Source organism: Anthonomus grandis, chromosome 14 (genome assembly GCF_022605725.1).
Source record: "Anthonomus grandis grandis chromosome 14, icAntGran1.3, whole genome shotgun sequence".
In the NCBI taxonomy this organism is placed as follows: domain Eukaryota; kingdom Metazoa; phylum Arthropoda; class Insecta; order Coleoptera; family Curculionidae; genus Anthonomus; species Anthonomus grandis.
In genome coordinates this window covers 689872-711402 of record NC_065559.1, presented here as the reverse complement: position 1 = coordinate 711402, position 21531 = coordinate 689872, and the positions used below count along the sequence as shown (strand labels likewise).

The following is a 21531-nucleotide window of genomic DNA, read 5'->3' as shown; positions in this document are numbered from 1 at the left end:
CCATTTTGATGTATGCATTTTAAGACATTAATTCCACATTTACCCATAAAATATCGCACCCACATTAGTATTTCTATTAAACTAATTATTACAGAGCATTTTATTTGATTTGATGCAATTCAAACCCTACAACCAATATAACACCCAGTACACTTCTTACTGATAACAATTAATAACCGAATTAAATAAGTAATCTAAAAATATCGTTCGAAGAATCGCGACAATTCGTTTAGTCAGTTCGCAATAATCAACATTATTGTATACATACGAGAATGAAGACTGTCGATAGCCAATAACAATTTCGTAGGATTTAAGCATACAGTGATAGTGTGGGAGATTTTTTAAAAGGTAAATAAGTACTCAATATTAGATAAATATATAAAGCAGATATAAGAGAAAACATACAAAACGAGGTTAATCTGCAGGAACGCATGCATGTATTTTTTTATTGAATGTTTAGTGTGATATGGCCAGATCCTGCAGCTAATTAAATAAATCACTTAGTAGTTTGCTCTAAGACTCGTGAAGTACTAAGTTCTCTGGAGGGAAGTAGAAGCAAATTGTTTTGCTCTTGTTTTATAGTTTATTAGGTTCGTTTGTAGATATGGTATGCTATAATATTTTTAATTTTATGGCAATTTTCAATTTTTTTCTTGGGGTAACTTGGTCCCAATTTCCTCGAACACCCTGTACATTTACGGAAAATTTTGTAATAAGGAAAAAGTTAGTCCAAGGACCAAAGAGTAACATATGAAAAGTTCAACCCTGTACAAAGATCCTAAATATTATAATTTGTAATTTTTGTAAAGTGGTTTTATGGTCATTTTCACATTTTTCCTTGAGGTAATTTTGGACCGATTTCTTGAGACACCTTGTATATTTACAGGAAATTATGTAATAAGGAAAAAGTTAGTCTAAGATCCAAAGAGTTCAACCCTGTACAAAGATCCTAAATATTATAATTTGTAATTTTTGTAAAGTGGTTTTTTGGTCATTTCCACATTTTTCCTTGAGGTAATTTTGGACCGATTTCTTGAGACACCTTGTATATTTACAGGAAATTATGTAATAAGGAAAAAGTTAGTCTAAGATCTAAAGAGTTCAACCCTGTACAAAGACCCTAAATATTATAATTTTGTATTTTTGTAAAGTGGTTTTTTGGTCATTTTCACATTTTTCCTTGAGGTAATTTTGTCCCAATTTCTTTAGACACCTTGTACATTTACAGGAAATTATGCAATAAGATAAAAGTTAGTCCAAGGTCCAAAGAGTAACATATGAAAAGTTCAACCCTGTACAAAGACCCTAAATATTATAATTTTTGTAAAATGGTTTTATGGTCCTGACATGCCTCTTCTTGGTGACACTTTGTCTCAATTTCCTCGGACACCCTGTACATTTACGGAAAATTTGGTAATAAGGAAAAAGTTAGTGCAAGGTGTGAAGAATAACATATCAAAAATCCAACCCTGTACAGGGGTCCTAAATATGTTTATTTACCATTTTTCTAAAGTGGTTTTATAGCGATATTCACGTTTTTTCTTAAAAGAACTTTATTCCAATTTCCTGGGACTTTTTTATAATATCCTTTTTCAATCCCAAAAAACTGAAGTTAAATAATGAGTATAGGATTACCATTGTCGGTTCTAGTTACTAATCTTTTGGCCCTAATAACCTTGATAAGCAATTTGAAAGTTTTACTCCAGAAATTTAAAACACTTGAAGTGCCTGGAATAGACTTTCAAGTACTCTAGCTTTTTGACTTTGATAAACAAGTTGATAGTGTTATTCAAGGAATTTCAATCACTTTCAAGTTGTTTAACACCACAATTGAAGCTAAATAACGACTCTAGGCATACAATTATTGTTTGGTCCTTGGAATTCTTATTCCAGGAATTTGAGACACTTAAAAAAACCCGGAATAATCTTCCAAGGTGAAATTGAGTATCAGGTTCTATTTGATTTTCAGGGAGGTTTTTTTGATATTGCAACAAAGGCTAGTTATATCCTAACGTTGAGTTTATCGTTCAATTTCTTCAAATTTCATGATGCAATAAATTGCTCCGGATTAAATGAAAATTTAAGTCATGATAGACGTAAAGACCTCGAATATAGTGAAAGTGAACACTCCTTAACCGAGAGTGGAATTTAATGAAAATTGACTCAATAATTTAAGGAGTAAAAGAATCTTAAAGGTTAAGTCGGTACAAGATTAGTTATGTTGTTTAGGCATTAAAACAGAATACAGTATTCTACAGAATACTATTGTTCTTGAACAACCTTGTTCCGGTTGATTTCTTCCAAGAACAAACCTGTTTCAGTTCTTTTAATTATAATAGAAAACAGTTTTGACTCTTGAGGATCTTGACGTTTTATTTCAATAATTCCATGGGCAGAATTTTGTGCATAAAATATTACCTCAACTGCATGAAAAAAACTTCTTCTCCTTCTATCCTTCCATTTCAATTAAAACAGGTAAGAAGTGACTTCAATGCGTGGAAGAAATTTAAAACTTTAATTATTCCAGTCAGTCGAGGTCATTTTAAATGAGCACACTCCAATTGCCTGGAAGAAATAAATAAATCGACCTTCTTGTATGAAATTTTCCTTCAGAGTATTCCGTGATCCATGAATAATGGTGGAAACGGTCTGTAATAAAATTCCCAACATTTCTCTCATAATCTCGCCTCCAAACCGATGTGTCATTTTGCAACAATAGAATATTATAGTAAATATTGTAAATTAAAGCGTTTCATCTTAAAAATACACTAAGAAAATAAATCATTTTTCTTCGGTCTATGTTAATAAAGCAAATTTACTTAGTAGACTGCGTGTACCATATATGGGTCGCACCCAACTTAATTTTACGCTACAGTCAAATGTATGGCCTAAGAATCTAGAAATGATTTTTCGCCTGTTAATTTTTTATTATTTTACTGATCTTAGAATTAAGCAGTTTATGTTACTAGCTTAAGTTAGCCTAAAAGGCCGCGTGTACCTTTTAGTAGTCACACTTTACCTTAATCTTACACGATTGGACTCTCGTGGTCGGCACGGCCTATAAGATAAAAATAATTTTTTCCAAATTTATTTTTTTAATGTTTTACGTTACTTATATCAATGGATATTGTATATTAAATTGCTTTATTATTTTACAGGCCTTAGAATTTAGCAATTTATTAAGGAACATTTGTAAATTAAAGCGTTTTAGTTAAAAATCAGTAAAGTGCATTAAGAAACTGAAGAAAATTAATCTTTTTTTGTTAAATTTATGTTACTAGTTGAAATTAGATTGTGTGTAGCATATACGTGTCACGCCCCAACTTAATCTTACGCCAGAGTTAAATGTGTGGCCTGGTAACATATAGAAATAAATTTTTTGCCTATTAATTTATTATTTTAAACTTGAACAATATTTTAGTAGATATTTTAAACTAAAGCGTCTCGTTTAAAAAATAAGCCAAGAAAATGAAGAAACTAATTCGAGTCTATGTTACTAGCACGAATTTGCCTAGTGTACCGTATAAGTGTCACGCCTCAATTTCAGTTTATTTCAACTTAAATTTACTGATCTTAAAATTGAACAGTATATTAGTGAATTAGAAGTGTCTTATTTAAAAACACGTAAAATACATATCTGAAAAAAAATAACTCTATTTTGCTCTGAACCCTGTTTGGTTAGCTGGATAGAGGCCATGCTCTCGAAACGTCATGTATCTGCCCAGCTCAACAACGAGATTGTCGAAACGTGGTCGACAGCCTGATAAATTTTTTAAACAATGCTGGCCTATACACACAGGCCTACGCTGATGATCTGGTAATCCTTTGCCCGGGGAAAGACGCCGTCTCAATGCGGAGCCCTATGATGAGACCCTTGCCTATGGTGCCTCTCAGGATTAACCCCAAAAAAAGCAGAGCTCCTACTATTCACGAGGAGACGTAACTTTGGCACGCCCCCTGTTATATCTCTAGGTGGCGTGCGGCTGCATTACTCCAGGATTTCTGGGAATCAAGTTAGATCCCAAACTCTCCTGGCACGATCATGCAGACACCAGAATGACATTTCCATAGTCTGACTTGACTGCGGACGATTAAAATATTGAAAATTAATTAAAAACGCGCAATTTTGTCACAGAGAATAATACACATTCAAGGTTAGATTTTAACTGTATCGTCCTACTAAACCAATAACCTACATATTTTTTAATAAACTAAATTGAAAATTATTATACGCAGACCGCGTTATTGATTTGATCAATTACTACTATAAATTAAGAATGATTTACTTCAAGGTTATATTTCAGGAACAGAAATGATCAAGATGCGTTTAAACTACTCTCATTTATCATTAATTATTGTATTAATAAGTACCGCAGCAGTATCAAAGGTTGAACCTCTGAGGTGCGAAAAGCTCCCTTCAGATTTAGTACCGCTTAGCCAAGCGAAAGCGGAGCAAAGCAAAACCTCGGAAAATGGAAAGTATATCTTGGAAATCGCTGGGAAACCGGAGAAGTATGTGCCAAATGCAAGATATTACGGTAAGCTGTGACGTCATTTGTTAGTCATCCTGCCGTTTTCATGCTAATTCACGTGTTTTTTCTTACAGTGACGATCAAAGTGGACTTCTATAGATTCGAGTCGAAATTCAAGAGCTTCAGGCTTAGCCTGGAATCGAAGGGAAGCCCCGACGGAGAGGACGTGGGCTTTCAAACTGGAAAATTCGAGCTGGGCTCAAACCCTTTGGCCAAATTCAGTTACACATGCCCCAACACCGTGATGGAGAGCGATTCTTTACTAAAACCTAATGTATGCACTATAAACTGATGTATATATTCAACAAAACTCACTTATCTATGTCTATAGGTATCAGTGATCTGGATAGCACCTCCTCCAAAGAGCGGGTGTGTCTCTTTAAGGGCCATCGTAATAGAAACGAGAGAAAAATGGTATGCGGATGATGAAAACGCCTTCAATGGGCCCCTCACTAAAACCTTATGTGAGGATGGTGAGGAAAACGAGGATACCATGCCGGAAGTGTTGGATTTCTGTGGGGCATGCGATGAAGCCAAATACGAGATGGCTTTCCAAGGAAACTGGATAAGAAACAACCATCCGAGAGGTACAATAAATTGACCTCTATACATTTTTAATTACGTAGTGACTTTTTAGGTTTTCCTGAAGATCTTTTCACTACGAAATTCAGTGATATTGTAGGTGCTTCCCATAAGAACGGTCATTCATTTTGGGGCGAAGGTGAAGCGCCTAGTAACGGCCTGAAAGAGTTAGCGTTCAATGGCAGCACTAAGAGTTTGGAAGCAGAACTTATGGGTACAATATATTATGTTCAAATGTTTTAAAAATATTGCACAAGCATATTTTTTAGCCGATATGGAAAACCTTCATACGATTATAAAAGCCAGGGGACTAAGCTATCCAAACATAACGGCATCCTCTTATTCAATATTTCGGGTTGATAATGAGAACCATTTGGTGTCTATGGTGACAAAAATGGTACCTTCGCCCGATTGGATAGTTGGTATGTAAAAGGCTTGTTTTTACACGTTAATGCATTTCCTAATTTATTGTAGATTTCTTTGTGTATGATATTAAATTAATACACTATAAGATATGAAAAGTATATTGTATCCTACACAGTGGCATATATATGTAATAAAATTTGATCACATTTTTGAGGTATAGTAATTGAGTGGAAAGACTAGAAAATTCCAAAAAGTTAGTCCAAAGTGTGAAGAGCAACATATCAAAAGTCTAACCTTGTAAAAAAGTCCTAAATATTTTAATTTTGGAAAAAATGGTTTTATAGTAATTTTCACATTTTTTCTTGGGGTAACTTTGTCCCAATTTCCTTGAATACTTTCTACATTTACAAAAAATTTTGTAATAAGGAAAAAGTTAGTCCAAGGTCCAGAGAGTAACATATGAAAAGTTCAACCCTGTACAAAGATCCTAAATATTATAATTTTAAATTTTTGTAAAGTGGTTTATGGTCATTTTAAAATTTTCTCTTGAGGTAATTTTGACCCGATTTCTTGAGACATTCCGTAAACGTACAAGGTGTTTCTCCGACAATTATTTTCTGCAAAAGAACCGTTTTTTATTAAGGCAACCCTTAGCCCCCCACCCACCCTACACCCTTTACCAGTAAGAAATTGTATTCAAAAATCATTGGTTTCCAAAATAATACACATGAAAAACAGCTGGTTTCGTCGTTAATATCCATTATCTAATAACACAGTTTGTTTGTATGAATTTAATATAATTATATAAAAGTACATTCTTATATATTTAATACAAAAACGGTGCTATTTGATTGGATATTATGGACGAAAAACGGTGATTTTTTAAAACAATTTCTTACTGGACAATTGTTTGGGGTGGGTGGGGGGGGTAAGGGTTAATTTGATGAAAAACAATATTTTTGCAGAAAATATATATTCAATATTTAATTTTATATATAAATATTTAATATTAAAACAGCGTTATTAGATTGGACAATATGAATGAAAAACAGTGATTTTTTAGAAGAATTTCATCCAATATTTGAAGTGTAGCGAAATTTTCTTCCTTTTCTATATAGTTTAATAAAGATATTTTGATCATATACAGTTGATAAATATAGCAAAACCAAAAATTAACTATAACAAATATATATTTGACCATAATACTCTAAGAAGTGTTGCTTGGGCAGGGTTGCATTATTTCTAAAGCCACAACCAACGAGTTACGGTTATATCATACAATATTTCAAATACCATGACACAAAACGCATAACAAATATCGAGGTTCAAAAATTAGTGGTTAAGGAACAAAAGCTTCAAAGTGCATACTAGAAATTCATGATTAATAAACCTTTTAGAGCCTGAACTAGATGTTGGCATACTCAGGCCAGTATACGAAACGCCTATAAGGCTCGATTGTCTGGAAGAGATCTCATATTACTTAGAAGAGTAAGCCAGGCAGTCCAATCCAGGGTCAATTGCTAGGAAAATCTGTCAAAGTACATAAAAAACTATTACAGGCACTAGAAGTAGCTGGAAGAACTATCAGAGTACTTATTCCAGGCATTTCAAATGGATCAATTGCCTGAAAGAATTATCAGAATACTGATAAAAAGGAAAAAAGTGTGAAGAATAACATATCAAAAATCCAACCCTGTACAGTGGTCCTAAATATTTTTATTTAAAAATTGTTCTGAAGTAGTGATTTTTTTCTTAAAGAAACTTTATTCCAATTTCCTGGGACTTTTTTATATTCTTTTTAAATTCCAAATGAGTCTAGGAATAGTCTACCAATGTCGGCTCTAGTTACTGGTCTTTTGGCTCTAATAACCTTGATAAGCAAATTGAAAGTCTTATCCAGGAATTTGAGTCACTTGAAGTGCCTGAAATGGTCTTTCAAGTACTAATAAATTCCTTGTCAAATTTTTTAATGCCGAAATTTTCTCCCTTGTGTAATCAGAATCGGATATGATACACGTATATTGTACAGGTGAACAAATATTCCTTGACCATATGCGGTTGATAAGTATGCCAATATTTTTAATTTAAAAACTGTATTTTTGAACCTGGGTAATGAAAAGTTGTCTAGAACCATAAAAACTGAATTTCCACTGATTTGCAATAAAAAATGGCAAAACTTTTCACAGCGATAAAATAGGGTTTTTTCACCTTTTACTCGAAAACCTTAAGGTTATATAAGAAAAGTATATAAATATACAAGAACTATAGATTTTTCTATCAACTATAATTTTCTTAAAAAACATTTTTTTCTCAGGCAATTATTTTGTGCAAAAGAACCGTTTTTCATTAACCCTACCCTTACACCCCCCACCCACCCCACACTAGTTACCAGTAAGAAATTGTATTAAAAAATCAATGTTTTCCAAAATAATACTCATGAATAACCCTGGTTTCGCCATTAGAATCTAATAACACAGTTCGTTTATTTAAATTTTATATAATTATATTTATTTATATTAATAAATATTTAATACAGAAACAGTGCTATTTAGATTGGATATTATGGACAAAAAACGGTGATTTTTTAAAAGAATTTCTTACTGGTAAGTGGTGTAGGGTGGGTGGGGGGCTAAGGCTTGCCTTAATAAAAAACGTTTTTTTTTGCAGAAAATAATTGTCGGAGAAAAAAATGCTTTTTAAGAAAATTATAGGGGAATTGTGCTTGAGATGGCATACTTTTTGGTTGACGAAGATAATTTAAAAAAATTAAAATATATTGTTGAAAAAAAACAAGTTAGCTTGCTAACCCCTTATAGCCAGCTAAAAGGTCTTTAATTCAAATAGATATTTTTTTCTAGATATTTAAAAAAATGTGCTGCTATGCCATCTCACACCAACAGTTTAGGGTAAGATGGCATACTACTATATCATCTCACCCTAGCCAATATAAATGAAAATCCTTAAAAGTTATAAAACCTAATTCTTTATTGGTAATATTATTTATACCCGTGTAATGAAAAATAAACCTATATCGTGTAAAATACAGGCAAAAAAAGACCAAATGCAAATTTTTAAAAGCAACTACAAAACACAAAATACTTTCATGATATAAAACGGCATCTTCATATTTTATTTGCATAGATCGCATATAAATATTTTTACCCTTCTGCTAACTCCAGCGCATTCAGAATGGCACCACCTTGCACATTGTTGACAGCGAATCCAGCCTTTGTTGGAGCGTGACAGCGAATATAATTCATTGCAATAAAGGCAGGTCAGCAGCGACTCAGGTTCTTCATCACTTTCATCAATGACAGGTAATTTTCTTTTTACTGCTCTAGCCGACTTTCTCAAGATTGCTGCTTCTTTTTCGACAATCGCTGCTTTGGCAAGTTCAATTTCAGGTGTTGTATTAAGCACGCCATATTTTCCTCCCTTTCTCGGCTTTCTACTTTTTAATAAAAAAAAAAGAAATTTGAGGATTTTCAGTCCCTTGTGTATTATCTTCTGTATTTCCTTGTTCATTGTCTGGAATATTTGTGACGTCTGCTGGTTGAAACATCCAGTCTGGAAAAATCTCTTTATTGAACGGATATATGCCAGTCTTCTTGAATGCATTAACAGCATTTCCTATAGTGGCGGCCTTGTTGTAGGCTTCTCTTAGTATACCACCGACTTGAAAATAGGTAACCGTTCTTCCCGGATGAGATTTAAGCCAACGGGATAATTCTTGGTTATAATATGTTGTAAGTGATCCAAAAAAACACACGTATAACGGCTGTACCCGGTGGGTGCAGTGAGGTGGAAAGCTAAAGACGATGATGCCGTTTTCTTTGGCATATGTTAGAGCTGCATAATTTTTGTGACTGCTATGTCCATCTAACAGAAGAAGAATTTTATTTGTAGGAGATGGTCTGGCATATTTGACAAAGTGTTTTAAATATTTTAGTTAACTTTCTCCAGTCATCCAACCACTTTCCTGTGCTAAACCTAAAGCTCCCTGGTCCATCAACTCATTCTTCATGTTTTTACTAGGAAAGAGTAACACAGGTGGAATGTAAGTCCCAACAGCATTAAAGCAGCATGCAATTGTGAGATGCTGACCTCGTTCTGCGCTTGTCAGTATGCCCACCGGCTTTCTGCCTATTGTAGCAAGAATTTTAATATTTCTTGAAGGAACTGTCGACAACCCAGATTCATCCATATTGTAAATATTTTCGGGAGAAAATTTATAGTCCTCCAATACTTTCTCAAGATAATCAAAGTATTTTTTAATTTGTGCTTTATTAAACGAACGAGCTCGTGCAGCAGATGTTGCCTCTGGTGTACGCAGTGAAATGGTAGCACGAAATCCTTTGAGCCAATCCCAACCGGCAGCTTTTTTTTTCTTTTGAAAATCTATGGGGAATTTTCTTTGCCTCGGCAATTTCATAAAAAAGCTTGCGAATATCCTCAGTTGTAAGACCAAAGAAACGTACTAGTAACTCCTTTATATAACTAACCAACTCATTTTCTAACTCAGCATTGAAAGTTGGGACATGTCCTCCTAAGTATCCTTTAATGGCTCCTCGATCATTCTTAGCTCTTCTTCTAAGCGTAGTGTGGGGCACATTGAACGTCTTAGAAGCTAAAAGCCATCCCATTCGTCGATTTCTAACCGCCTTTAGTGCTTGGGTCATATTTTCTTCAACTTTGTCGCGCTGATTTTCGAACGTATTTACCCACCATTGTTGGCAGCAAATCTAAAAAAAAGAATACCTTAATATTTAAATAATACGAGTCTTTTACCTGTAAATCTCAAATCTAAAAAATTAAATTTATCATTCACTAGGTAGTTAGTCACTTCCACATATTAAAAAAAAACTTAGCAGGGACAAAAATTGAACCTATAATATTAACAAATAATAAGGGTAAGATGGTACTATGCCATCTTACCCTATGCACCTAAATGCCAACTGACCCTGAATGGCATTATTGAATTTTAACGTAAATTTTTAGTTAACAATTATGATTTAGGCAAATATTTAATACCACGTAGATAGATATTTTATAAACTAATGATGGTAGATTTTTTTTACAAACATATATACGATTCTAAGTAAAAAAGTCATTACTTACCGTAACGGAAAATTAAGCCTACCTTCTCGTTCTACAGTAACCAACGAACTAAATTTTCTCAGAAGCGCATGTAAGACCACATGCACCGAAAATTATGAACATTGTTGTCAGACGTATGTGTATTATCCGTAAAATTGCTTCTATGCCGTCTCATCAAGTATGACATCTCAGGCACAATTCCCCTAGGTTATAAAAAAAATCTATAGTTTTTGTATCTATACTGCAACTTTCATAGTCTTGCTTTCGAGAAATAAAATAGAGGTTTTTCACGTTTTACTCGAAAACCAAAGGTTATGTGAGAAAAGCATAGATATAAAAATTATAGATTTTTTAATACCTCTGATTTTATTAAAAAGCATTTTTTCTCAGGCAATCATTTTCTGCAAAAAAAAAACGTTTTTCATTAAGGCAACCCTTAGCCCCCCACCCACCCTACACCCTTTACAAGTAAGAAATTGTATTCAAAAATCATTGTTTTCCAAAATAATACGCATGAAAAACAACGTGGTTAATATCCAATATCTAATAACACAATTTGTTTATATTAATTTAATATAATTGTACATTATTAAATATTTAATACAAAAACGGTGCTATTTGATTGGATATTATGGAGGAAAAACGGTGATTTTTCAAAACAATTTGCAATTGATTCTCAAGTTCTCATCTTCTACTTCTTTGTTGCCAAAAATGTTTATTAACAACCCATTGTAAAAGTTACTGAACACCAGGTTATTCTACTGATGTATCTTCAATTTTATAATATACAAATATGTATTTTTTTTAATAATATAATTAACATAATTCCTTCTAATAAGGTGTTTCGAATATGGAACTGTGCCTATCGAACGGCTCCTGGAAACAATACAGAAAAATCAATTTGTACCCCCAGGACGTTGGAATTGACGATTCCTTCGAATACCTTGGACACGACATGTCGACCAACGAAGAACCCGTGGTGACAGCAATAAAATCCTCAGATCCCAGATACCCGTTTTACATCGAGTCAGAGGAGAACATGAAACCCATTGCAGTCCTCTACTTCAGACTGCAGAAGATTTATAAGAAAGAATGTGATCCAGAGAGGTTGGTAAATTTATTGTTCTCTTGTAAGATATACACTGGCAAACTAACGATTTTTACAGAAAACCCCCTGAAGAGGAAGAAAAAGAACCAGCAGGATCTTCTGATAGTGACGACCCATCATCAGTAAAAGATTGCGAAGTGACTGAATGGAGTAAATGGTCAAGCTGCAGCGTTAATTGCGGCAAAGGGCACATAACGAAATGGCGAGAATTTAAAAATGAAACCCCTCAAAAAATGTGTGACAATGTCCCGTTAGAAGAAACGACCGAATGTGATTCACCGTGTCAAAGTGGAGAGGTAGAAATGGTGAGTGTACTTATTTATATATATCAAAATGTTTTATAATTATTTCTAAACACTAGAAGGTCTCACTAAGCACCTAAAAGTACCTAGTATTATTTTACAGATCTACACAATTTTTGTTTAAATTCAAGTTGACTACATCGTCAGTTTTATTCAGCTGTACATAGCATCTATTGTACTATATTATACATCACTTGGACATAACTTTATTACGATTTAAATAATTTGTTCTTCACACATTTTTCTAGAATCATTATTTGCAACATTACTGATTACTGAAGACTTATTAAGCGACAATTATTGGTTTACTTGACTTGTATTGCTGCAGATTGCTGATCAGGTATCACACTCACTTTTCACCATTGACTTAAAATATTTTAGATTTGTTTACTTTCTAATTTTAAGAGAAAGTTGAGCTAAGTTACTGTTAAATTTGAACATTGTAACTCAAATAACACAATTTTTCCAGGGCTCTAAAGTGACCCAAATTTGGACACTTTTATGTCAAAAAGTGGCTTTGGAAAAATATTCATATTTCACCACTGACTGTAGATTTCTTAGATCTGTTTGATTTATAATATTAAAAGAATATTGGGCTACGTTACTGTTAAATTTGAACATTGTAACTGAAATAACACAATTTTGCCAGGGCTCTAAATTGACCCAAATTTGGACACTCCCATGTAAAAAAATAACTTTGGGAAAATATTCATATTTCACCACTGACTGTAGATTTCTTAGATCTGTTTGATTTATATTATTAAAAGAACATTGGGCTACGTTATTATTAAATTTGAACGTTGTAACTGAAATAACACAATTTTTCCAGGGCTCTAAAGTGAACCAAATTTGGACACTTTTATGTCAAAAAGTGACTTTGGGAAAATATTCATATTTCACCACTGACTGAAGATTTTTAAGATCTGTTTGATTTACAGTATTAAAAGAACATTGGGCTACGTTACTGTTAAATTTGAACATTGTAACTCAAATAACACAATGTTTCCAGGGCTCTAAAGTGACCCAAATTTGGACACTTTTATGCCAAAAAGTGACTTTGGGAAAATATTCATATTTCACCACTGACTGTAGATTTCTTAGATCTGTTTAGTTTATAATATTAAAAGAACGTTGAGCTACGTTACTGTTAAATTTGAACGTTGTAACTCAAATAACACAATTTTGCCAGGGTGCTAAAGTGAACCAAATTTGGACACTTTTATGCCAAAAAGTGACTTTGGGAAAATATTCATATTTCACCACTGACTATAGATTTATTAGATCTGTTTGATTTATAATATTAAAAGACCATTGAGCTACGTTACTGTTAAATTTGAACATTGTAACTCAAATAACACAATTTTTCCAGGGCTCTAAAGTGACCCAAATTTGGACACTTTTATGTCAAAAAGTGGCTTTAGAAAAATAGTCATATTTCACCACTGACTGTAGATTTTTTAGATCTGTTTGATTTACAATATTAAAAGACCATTGAGCTACGTTGCTGTTAAATTTGAACGTTGTAACTGAAATAACACAATTTTGCCAGGGTCCTAAAGTGAACCAAATTTGGACACTTTTATGCCAAAAAGTGACTTTGGGAAAATATTCATATTTCACCACAGACTGTAGATTTATTAGATCTGTTTGATTTATAATATTTAAAGACCATTGAGCTACGTTACTGTTAAACTTGAACATTGTAACTCAAATAACACAATTTTTCCAGGGCTCTAAAATGACCCAAATTTGAACACTTTTATGTCAAAAAGTGGCTTTGGGAAAATATTCATATTTCAACACTGACTGTAGATTTCTTAGATCTGGTTGACTTATAATATTAAAAGAACATTAAGCTAAGTTACTGTTAAATTTGAACATTGTAACTCAAATACCACAATTTTTCCAGGGCTCTAAGGTGACCCAAATTTGGACACTTTTATGTCAAAAAGTGACTTTGGGAAAATATTCATATTTCACCACTGACCGTTGATTTTTTAGATATGTTTGATTTACAATATAAAAAGAACATTGGGCTACGTTACTGTTAAATTTGAACATTGTAACTCTAATAACACAATTTTTCCAGGGCTCTAAAGTGAACCAAATTTGGACACTTTTATGTCAAAAAGTGGTTTTGGGAAAATATTCATATTTCACCACTGACTGTAGATTTCTTAGATCTGTTTGATTTACAATATTAAAAGAACATTGGGCTACGTTACTGTTAAATTTGAACATTGTAACTCAAATAACACAATGTTTTCAGGGCTCTAAAGTGACCCAAATTTGGACACTTTTATGCCAAAAACTGACTTTGGGAAAATATTCATATTTCACCACTGACTGTAGATTTCTTAGATCTGTTTGATTTATAATATTAAAAAATCATTGAGCTACGTTACTGTTAAATTTGAACTTTGTAACTCAAATAGCATAATTTTTCCAGGGCTCTAAAGTGACCTAAATTTGGACACTTTTCTGTTAAAAAGTTACTTTGGGAAAATATTCATATTTCACCACTGACTGCAGTTTTTTTAGATCTGTTTGATTTATAATATTAAAAGAACATTGAGCTACGTTACTGTTAGATTTGAACAATGTAACTGAAATAACACAATTTTGCCAGGGCTCTAAAATGACCCAAATTTGGACCCTTTTATGTCCAAAAGTGACTTTGGGAAAATATTCATATTTCACCACTGACTGCAGTTTTTTTAGATCTGTTTGATTTATAATATTAAAAGAACATTGAGCTACGTTACTGTTAGATTTGAACAATGTAACTGAAATAACACAATTTTGCCAGAGCTCTAAAGTGACCCAAATTTGGACCCTTTTATGTCCAAAAGTGACTTTGGGAAAATATTCATATTTCACCACTGACTGTAGATTTCTTAGATCTGTTTGATTTACAATATTAAAAGAACATTGGGCTACGTTACTGTTAAATTTGAACTTTGTAACTCAAATAGCATAATTTTTCCAGGGCTCTAAAGTGACCTAAATTTGGACACTTTTCTGTTAAAAAGTGACTTTGGGAAAATATTCATATTTCACCACTGACTGCAGTTTTTTTAGATCTGTTTGATTTATAATATTAAAAGAACATTGAGCTACGTTACTGTTAGATTTGAACAATGTAACTGAAATAACACAATTTTGCCAGGGCTCTAAAGTGACCCAAATTTGGACCCTTTTATGTCCAAAAGTGACTTTAGGAAAATATTCATATTTCACCACTGACTGTAGATTTCTTAGATCTGTTTGATTTACAATATTAAAAGAACATTAGGCTACGTTACTGTTAAATTTGAACATTGTATCTCAAATAACACAATTTTTTCCAGGTCTCTAAAGTGACCCAAATTTAGACACTTTTCTGTCAAAAAATGCCTCTAGAACAACATTCATATTTCACCACTGATAAAAGATATCTTAGATCTAACTCCCTTATAGCATAAGAAAAACATTGAGTTACAATACACTAAAATTTGACCACATAATACAGCAATTTCATACAAAGTATACCAATTGTACATTCACTAATTTCAGCATATCTGTCCGAATACTGTTTGGGGTCCCTGGAAACCTTGCTCGGCAGAATGCACTACTGGTCGAAAAGAAGAAATAGCCAAAGGTTTCCAGAAAAGGTATAGACTGAAAAAACCGGTGAATAATGAAGATGACGAGGAGGACGATTCGTGCCAAAACGTGGAAACGGTTGAATGCTATAGACAATGTTAAAAAAAAACAATTTATTTTTAAACAACAATAATTTTTCGTATGTCTACTTAAAACTTATAGAACATTAAACTGTACTGTGAAAGTTGCGTTTCATTTCCTTTTTCCTCTATTTTTATAATAGGAATAATAGAAAAAGTATTTACAAAATAATAAAACCCCTACAGCACTGACGACTTGTCATAGAACAGGTTTATCCGGGCCCTTCTTGTTCTCGTTATCACCTGGATTCTTAGGCACCTTCGGAGGAACTACCTGACACCTGATATCTGAACCCTTGCATCTTTTTTGCAGTACTTGGCCGTGAGGGCTAAGGTGCTTTTCCAAGAATGAAAAAACGTTTTCCTAAAAAATAAAAAGAATTCATTCACCGTGTTACATCAGTTATTATAACCATAACTTGTAAATTGTACTTAATTCAATTGATTCTCTGGCTACCCAGGAATTACTAAAGAATCTCTAGGTTACACTTACAGCTTTAGACATATTCTCGGCACTCCCATTAATAGCCAGAATAACTTCATACCTTTTAGCCAACCATTTAACTATTTTATTGACATCGGTCTGTAAGTCATGCTCCGATATGTTCTGACTAATATTAAGCATCTTCTCCCCTTTATAGGGCCCCTTGTATTTTTGAACCTTCTTTTTCTCCCTCTGCTTCAAGTCTTCTTGCAAATATTCAGCGCCGCTCAACAATCGATAGACCGCACGTTGAGTCTTAGTGTCGATATCCGTAACTTTCATTAGTTTTAAATCTCTTCGCTTCGCTAACTTTTGGGCTTCCTCTAAAGTGGTTACGGTTAATTCGTCTCCGTGCAATAGCGTTATTTTTGGAATTATTGGGGTCTTTTTCTTCTTAACTTCCCCGGTTTCAGGATCGGTCTCTGTGGCATTTCTAACGAAATTTACTTTATTACTAAAGCCAGAAGGATGATGCTGTAACTGAGGATGGTTAAACCAGTTTGGGGCCAAACATTGTGACTTTTGTGGGGCGCGTGTCACACTATTAACCAATAGTCGACTTATAATGCGATTAATAAACATATTTGTTATGATAGCAATGAAATTATATATAAATTCAAACAAAATATTAAATTATTTGTGTTTGTTTTGACAAGATGGCTGTCTTGACATTTACAGGTTATGTCCATGTTTTTAGGTTATGTCTTGTGAGCTGTGGACCCATATCAAGAATTTTTGCTAAATTTGTTATAGAATATTATATTATAATGTAAGATAGAAGATATTCAATAGAATATTTAAAAAAGCGCTTAATGTGTAAATATTGTGTTTCTGAACAGTAATGTGTCACGCAGCATATATCGGTTCCCAGTAACCTATTTATAGTCCGCGCCTGCTGTTAATTAATCAAAATAATGCCCGTATGCCCTGAGATTCCCACAGGATTTGGATATAACTTTTTCCTATAGTAAATAATAGATATCTAAACCGATTTTAGATAGTTACATACCTCTACAAACGAAATATTATTGAATTTTTAACATTTGACTCTTAAATTAATTGTCACAACGAGATCTTAGTTTGTAGAAGTTTGGGACCACCATAACTCGTTTTGGGCATTCATTGTTAATATCTGAGCAAAAAATTATTAAAATCCCTTGGGAATTTCAGGAGGTACGGGCATTATAATGATTAAATAACAAGGAGCTCGGACTATAAATATATCCTAACAAAGAGGTTATTTTGACATTTGCAGGTTATGTTCACATTAAAGTTTTAAGGTTATATGGAGCTTAATGACAGTCAATTCATAATCAATATCTTTTGCTAAAATTATTATAGAACCGCCTCTAAGATATTCTTTAAGTAATATTACATTATAATTCAAAACAGAAAATATATAATTACAATTAGAACACACCAATTCAAGTGCTCACTTTCTGAGTATTGTGTTTCTGCACATTTGACATTGGCAATCCATGGGTCAGTGAACCCAATCAAGCCTGTTATAACAAAGATCAACATCAACATTGTTCCACAAAACTGGAGTATATATATAACCTGTATACTGTGATTTTTCTTTAATGCTATCGCTCTCAGAAGTCTAAATTAATGGCCGCTGAAAATGCTAAAGATGATGCTGAAGTGGGAAGACTGCCCACCGATTCTGAAGATTTCGAGTGGCAGGGATGGAAGTTCAAGTATACAAAGTCTCATATTTTGCATTCTATTTGCAGCTCACCTGAGAAGTGCAAGTCTACACCTGAAGAACAGTGCTGCTTATGTCTGTAAGTGCTTACATTTAGTAATTTACTTAAAATTAATTTATATGAATGATAATCTTACTCTTACCCTAAAACCTACCGATACTGGAACACAAAATAGAATTTTACTTTTAAAATTCTGAAAACATTGGATTTTGTTATGACTACACCATATACTAGAAATTCTGCTTTTGCTTTAGAAGCTTCCTGAAGATTAAGTGACCCTCTGAAATATCCAGATTGTCCTGGAAATCTAACCCTTTTTACAAGATGCTTATTTTCTGGAGGTAGTTTTTAACCAGTTTCAGATAACTATAAGCATATTTTCACTTAACTCATATCGTTAGCAAACATGAATTATTGTGGTTCCAAACCCGATGAAAGCAACTTCTTTTTTCCTATTACTAAAGTGCAAATAAACAAATTTTAGATACACAAATTGCTTACAACTGTCCCATTTGCCAGAGATGGTGTTTCCTAAAAACATACTCACAATCAGTCACCCGTCTGGGGGCAAAATCGAATTTAACACCTTAGACGCCCTAAAAAGCGTCGAAAACGGAAAACTCCCCATTCAAGTGGCTTGCTCCGAAGAATGGAAAGAATCAAGGTATCTCCTTGACAATATCAACCCATAAACAACATTGACCTTATCATATATTTAGACTGGCAGAACATTTAGAAGAAAAGATAAAACCCTTCGACTGGACATTTAGTACTAACTATAAAGGAACCTTGAGCGAAGACGCTGTTGTTGAACCTACCGAGGAAACAATCGACATGGAAATGCTTAAACGAAAAGAAAAAATACTTTTTTATAACGAGATGATGCTTTACGAGGACGAACTGCACGACAACGGAATATCATCTTTAACCGTTAAAATTGTAAGTTAACTGGTCAGTAGTAGTGATTCATTGTCAGGTTCTAACTGGTTGCACTTTACAGCGAGTGATGCCCAGCTCCTTCTTCATCCTCCAAAGGTTCTTCCTTAGGGTCGACGGGGTCTTAGTAAGAATCAACGACACCCGAGTGTTTCATGATTTTACAAAAGATTTTGTGATACGAGAGTTTACTAATAAAGAATGTGCTGTTAAAGATATAAAGTTGCCTTTAACTTTGTTCGGTGATCCTAACATGTTGTCGCCGCATATGCCTCTTAAATCTTCGACTACCGAGAAAATAACTTTTAGGATTAAGTGATCAACAGTTTTATTTGTAATTTGCGATTTTTTTTTATTTAATATACTTATTTTAAGCTTGTAGTTGGGTGTTTTTTGTACCTCATGGCTTTTTTGCATGAATCCTTTCTATTAGGACCGCAGACTGACAGCACTCTTACAGGATCAACTTAAAGAGTGAGCAACATGCACAACATTCTCGGAAGCATAAATTATTCTCAGTTAGACCTATCAATCTATCCTGATCTATAAAATTCTTAAACTATTATATTTGAAAGGTCCATCCATGTCTGCTTCAACTATGATCGAAGAAATCATTGAAATCCTTGCAGTAGAACTTACAATATGGAAGTTTCATTATAGGAACTCCTGTACTTAACACAATCAATCATCTTTGGCAAATCTGGTACTGTCAACTGCCTGGAAGAACTATAAGAACCTTCGTCCAGGCAGTTGAGTTAGTGCTGATGCTCTGTTTATCCTATAAAACCTCTTGAAATATACTCAACTGCTTGGAATAAATAAAGATTTACTTCCAGGCAGTTGAGTTGGACCTCTTTATCAGGAATCACAATATTTTGACCATCAAGTGCTTAGATAAAGGCTGATTTACAAGAGATGAATGATTTTATCAAGTACAAGCACTCCTGTGATAAATCATCTAATATCTCATGATATACTGCAAGAATATCAATGATTTCTTCAGTTATAGTTAAGAAAACATTCAAGGAATCCCACAATTCAAAAATCGTACCACTCTGATCATCAGATGCTTAGATATTGGCTGCTTTACAATAGATCAATGATTTTATTGAGTGCAAGCACTCTTATGATAAACCTTCCAATATTTCTTCATCTAATGCAAGAATTTCAGCGATTGCAATCTTGAAAAGAATGACACCATTTTGATGATCAAGTATATTGATTTACAAGAGAAAAATCATTTTATATTCAGTACAGTTACTCTTATGATTTGGACATTCAAACATGTCTGGCAAATCCGTCAATATCTTGATACCTGAAGACCAAAATCAGGTTATTCCTAAATCCAGAGATCCCTTTGATGTATGCTTCAACTATGATCGGAGGAATCATTGCAGTAGAATTTACAATATTGGAAGTTTTATTATAGCAGCTCCTGTACTAAACACGATCAATCATCTTTGGCAAATTTGCTTAAGGAAACTCAACTGCCTGGAAGAACTATAGGAATTTTCGTCCTGGCAGTTGAGTTAAAGCTGATACTCTGTAAAACCTCTTCAAATATATTCAACTGCTTGGAATAAATAAAGATTTACTTCCAGGCAGTTGAGTTGGATTCTCCCCATCAAGAATCACACCATTTTGACCATCAAGTGCTTAAATAAAGGCTGATTTACGAGAGATGAATGATTTTATCAAGTACAAGCACTCCTGTGGTAAATCTTCCAATATCATCTTTAACCGTTAAAATTGTAAGTCAACTGGTCAGTAGTAGTGATTCATCGTCAGGTTCTAACTGGTTGCACTTTACAGCGAGTGATGCCCAGCTCCTTCTTCATCCTCCAAAGGTTCTTCCTTAGGGTCGACGGGGTCTTAGTAAGAATCAACGACACCCGAGTGTTTCATGATTTTACAAAAGATTTTGTGATACGAGAGTTTACTAATAAAGAATGTGCTGTTAAAGATATAAAGTTGCCTTTAACTTTGTTCGGTGATCCTAACATGCTGTCGTCGCATATGCCTCTTAAATCTTCGACTACTGAGAAAATTACTTTTAGGATTAAGTGATGAACAGTTTTATTTGTAATTTGCGATTTTTTTTTTATTTAATATACTTATTTTAAGCTTGTAGTTGGGTGTTTTTTGTACCTCATGGCTTTTTTGCATGAATCCTTTCTATTAGGACCGCAGACTGACAGCACTCTTACAGGATCAACTTAAAGAGTGAGCAACATGCACAACATTCTCGGAAGCATAAATTATTCTCAGTTAGACGTATCAATCTATCCTGATCTATCAAATTTGAAGTCTTAAAAAACTCTGAACTTTTGGTCTGTCTTGGTTTAAGTCAAGGTTTTAACCATAAATAGAGATGAAAAAATCCAAACCAATCTTAACCCAAGCAACACATCATATATTAGTATCGTTAAATATCGTCCAGGCAATTGAGGAGCCTATCTTTGACCAATCTGATTAAGTGAGTTTACTTTACTGCTTGACTCAAGTCAAGATATCAGAATTCTTAGTCCAGGAGTGCCTGTAAGAAGTAAAAGAATTTCTCTATTATTGGAAACTGAATATCTTGGGTTCCAGTAGTCTGGTCACCAAGGTCCTGGAGCCCTCTAATTTGAAGTTTTCAGAACCATATTGAAATTCAAGATTTTTATGCATTAGCCGACATTTTTGATCAT

General features: G+C 33.5%; 3 protein-coding genes across 5 annotated transcripts; 2 read left to right on the top strand and 1 right to left on the bottom strand.

Annotated features, from left to right (window-relative positions):
• Positions 1–196: 196 nt before the first annotated feature.
• On the top strand, positions 197–15761 carry LOC126744422 (spondin-1-like). The gene is made up of 9 exons (XM_050451830.1): positions 197–348; positions 4305–4538; positions 4607–4806; positions 4864–5119; positions 5170–5328; positions 5384–5536; positions 11417–11684; positions 11744–11990; positions 15543–15761. The coding sequence occupies exons 2-9, from the start codon at positions 4313–4315 to the stop codon at positions 15732–15734; spliced, it is 1701 nt and encodes a 566-aa protein (XP_050307787.1). The 5' UTR covers positions 197–348; positions 4305–4312; the 3' UTR covers positions 15735–15761.
• Positions 15731–16879, bottom strand: LOC126744426 (translation initiation factor IF-3, mitochondrial). 2 transcript variants are annotated; one of them, XM_050451837.1, is made up of 2 exons: positions 16206–16879; positions 15731–16076 (listed from the first exon to the last, which is right to left on the bottom strand). In XM_050451837.1, exons 1-2 carry the CDS (start codon positions 16776–16778, stop codon positions 15912–15914), a joined length of 738 nt encoding a protein of 245 aa, XP_050307794.1. In that variant the 5' UTR covers positions 16779–16879; the 3' UTR covers positions 15731–15911. The 2 variants fall into 2 exon arrangements, with proteins under 2 accessions (XP_050307794.1, XP_050307795.1); XM_050451838.1 differs by having other exon boundaries at positions 16258–16879.
• Positions 16880–17525: 646 nt separating this feature from the next.
• Positions 17526–20971, top strand: LOC126744425 (TIP41-like protein). Of its 2 annotated transcripts, none has more exons than XM_050451836.1 (4): positions 17526–17983; positions 18390–18569; positions 18625–18844; positions 20654–20971. In XM_050451836.1, exons 1-4 carry the CDS (start codon positions 17808–17810, stop codon positions 20906–20908), a joined length of 831 nt encoding a protein of 276 aa, XP_050307793.1. In that variant the 5' UTR covers positions 17526–17807; the 3' UTR covers positions 20909–20971. The 2 variants fall into 2 exon arrangements, with proteins under 2 accessions (XP_050307793.1, XP_050307792.1); XM_050451835.1 differs by lacking the exon at positions 20654–20971 and adding an exon at positions 18906–19222 and having other exon boundaries at positions 17531–17983.
• Positions 20972–21531: the final 560 nt, after the last annotated feature.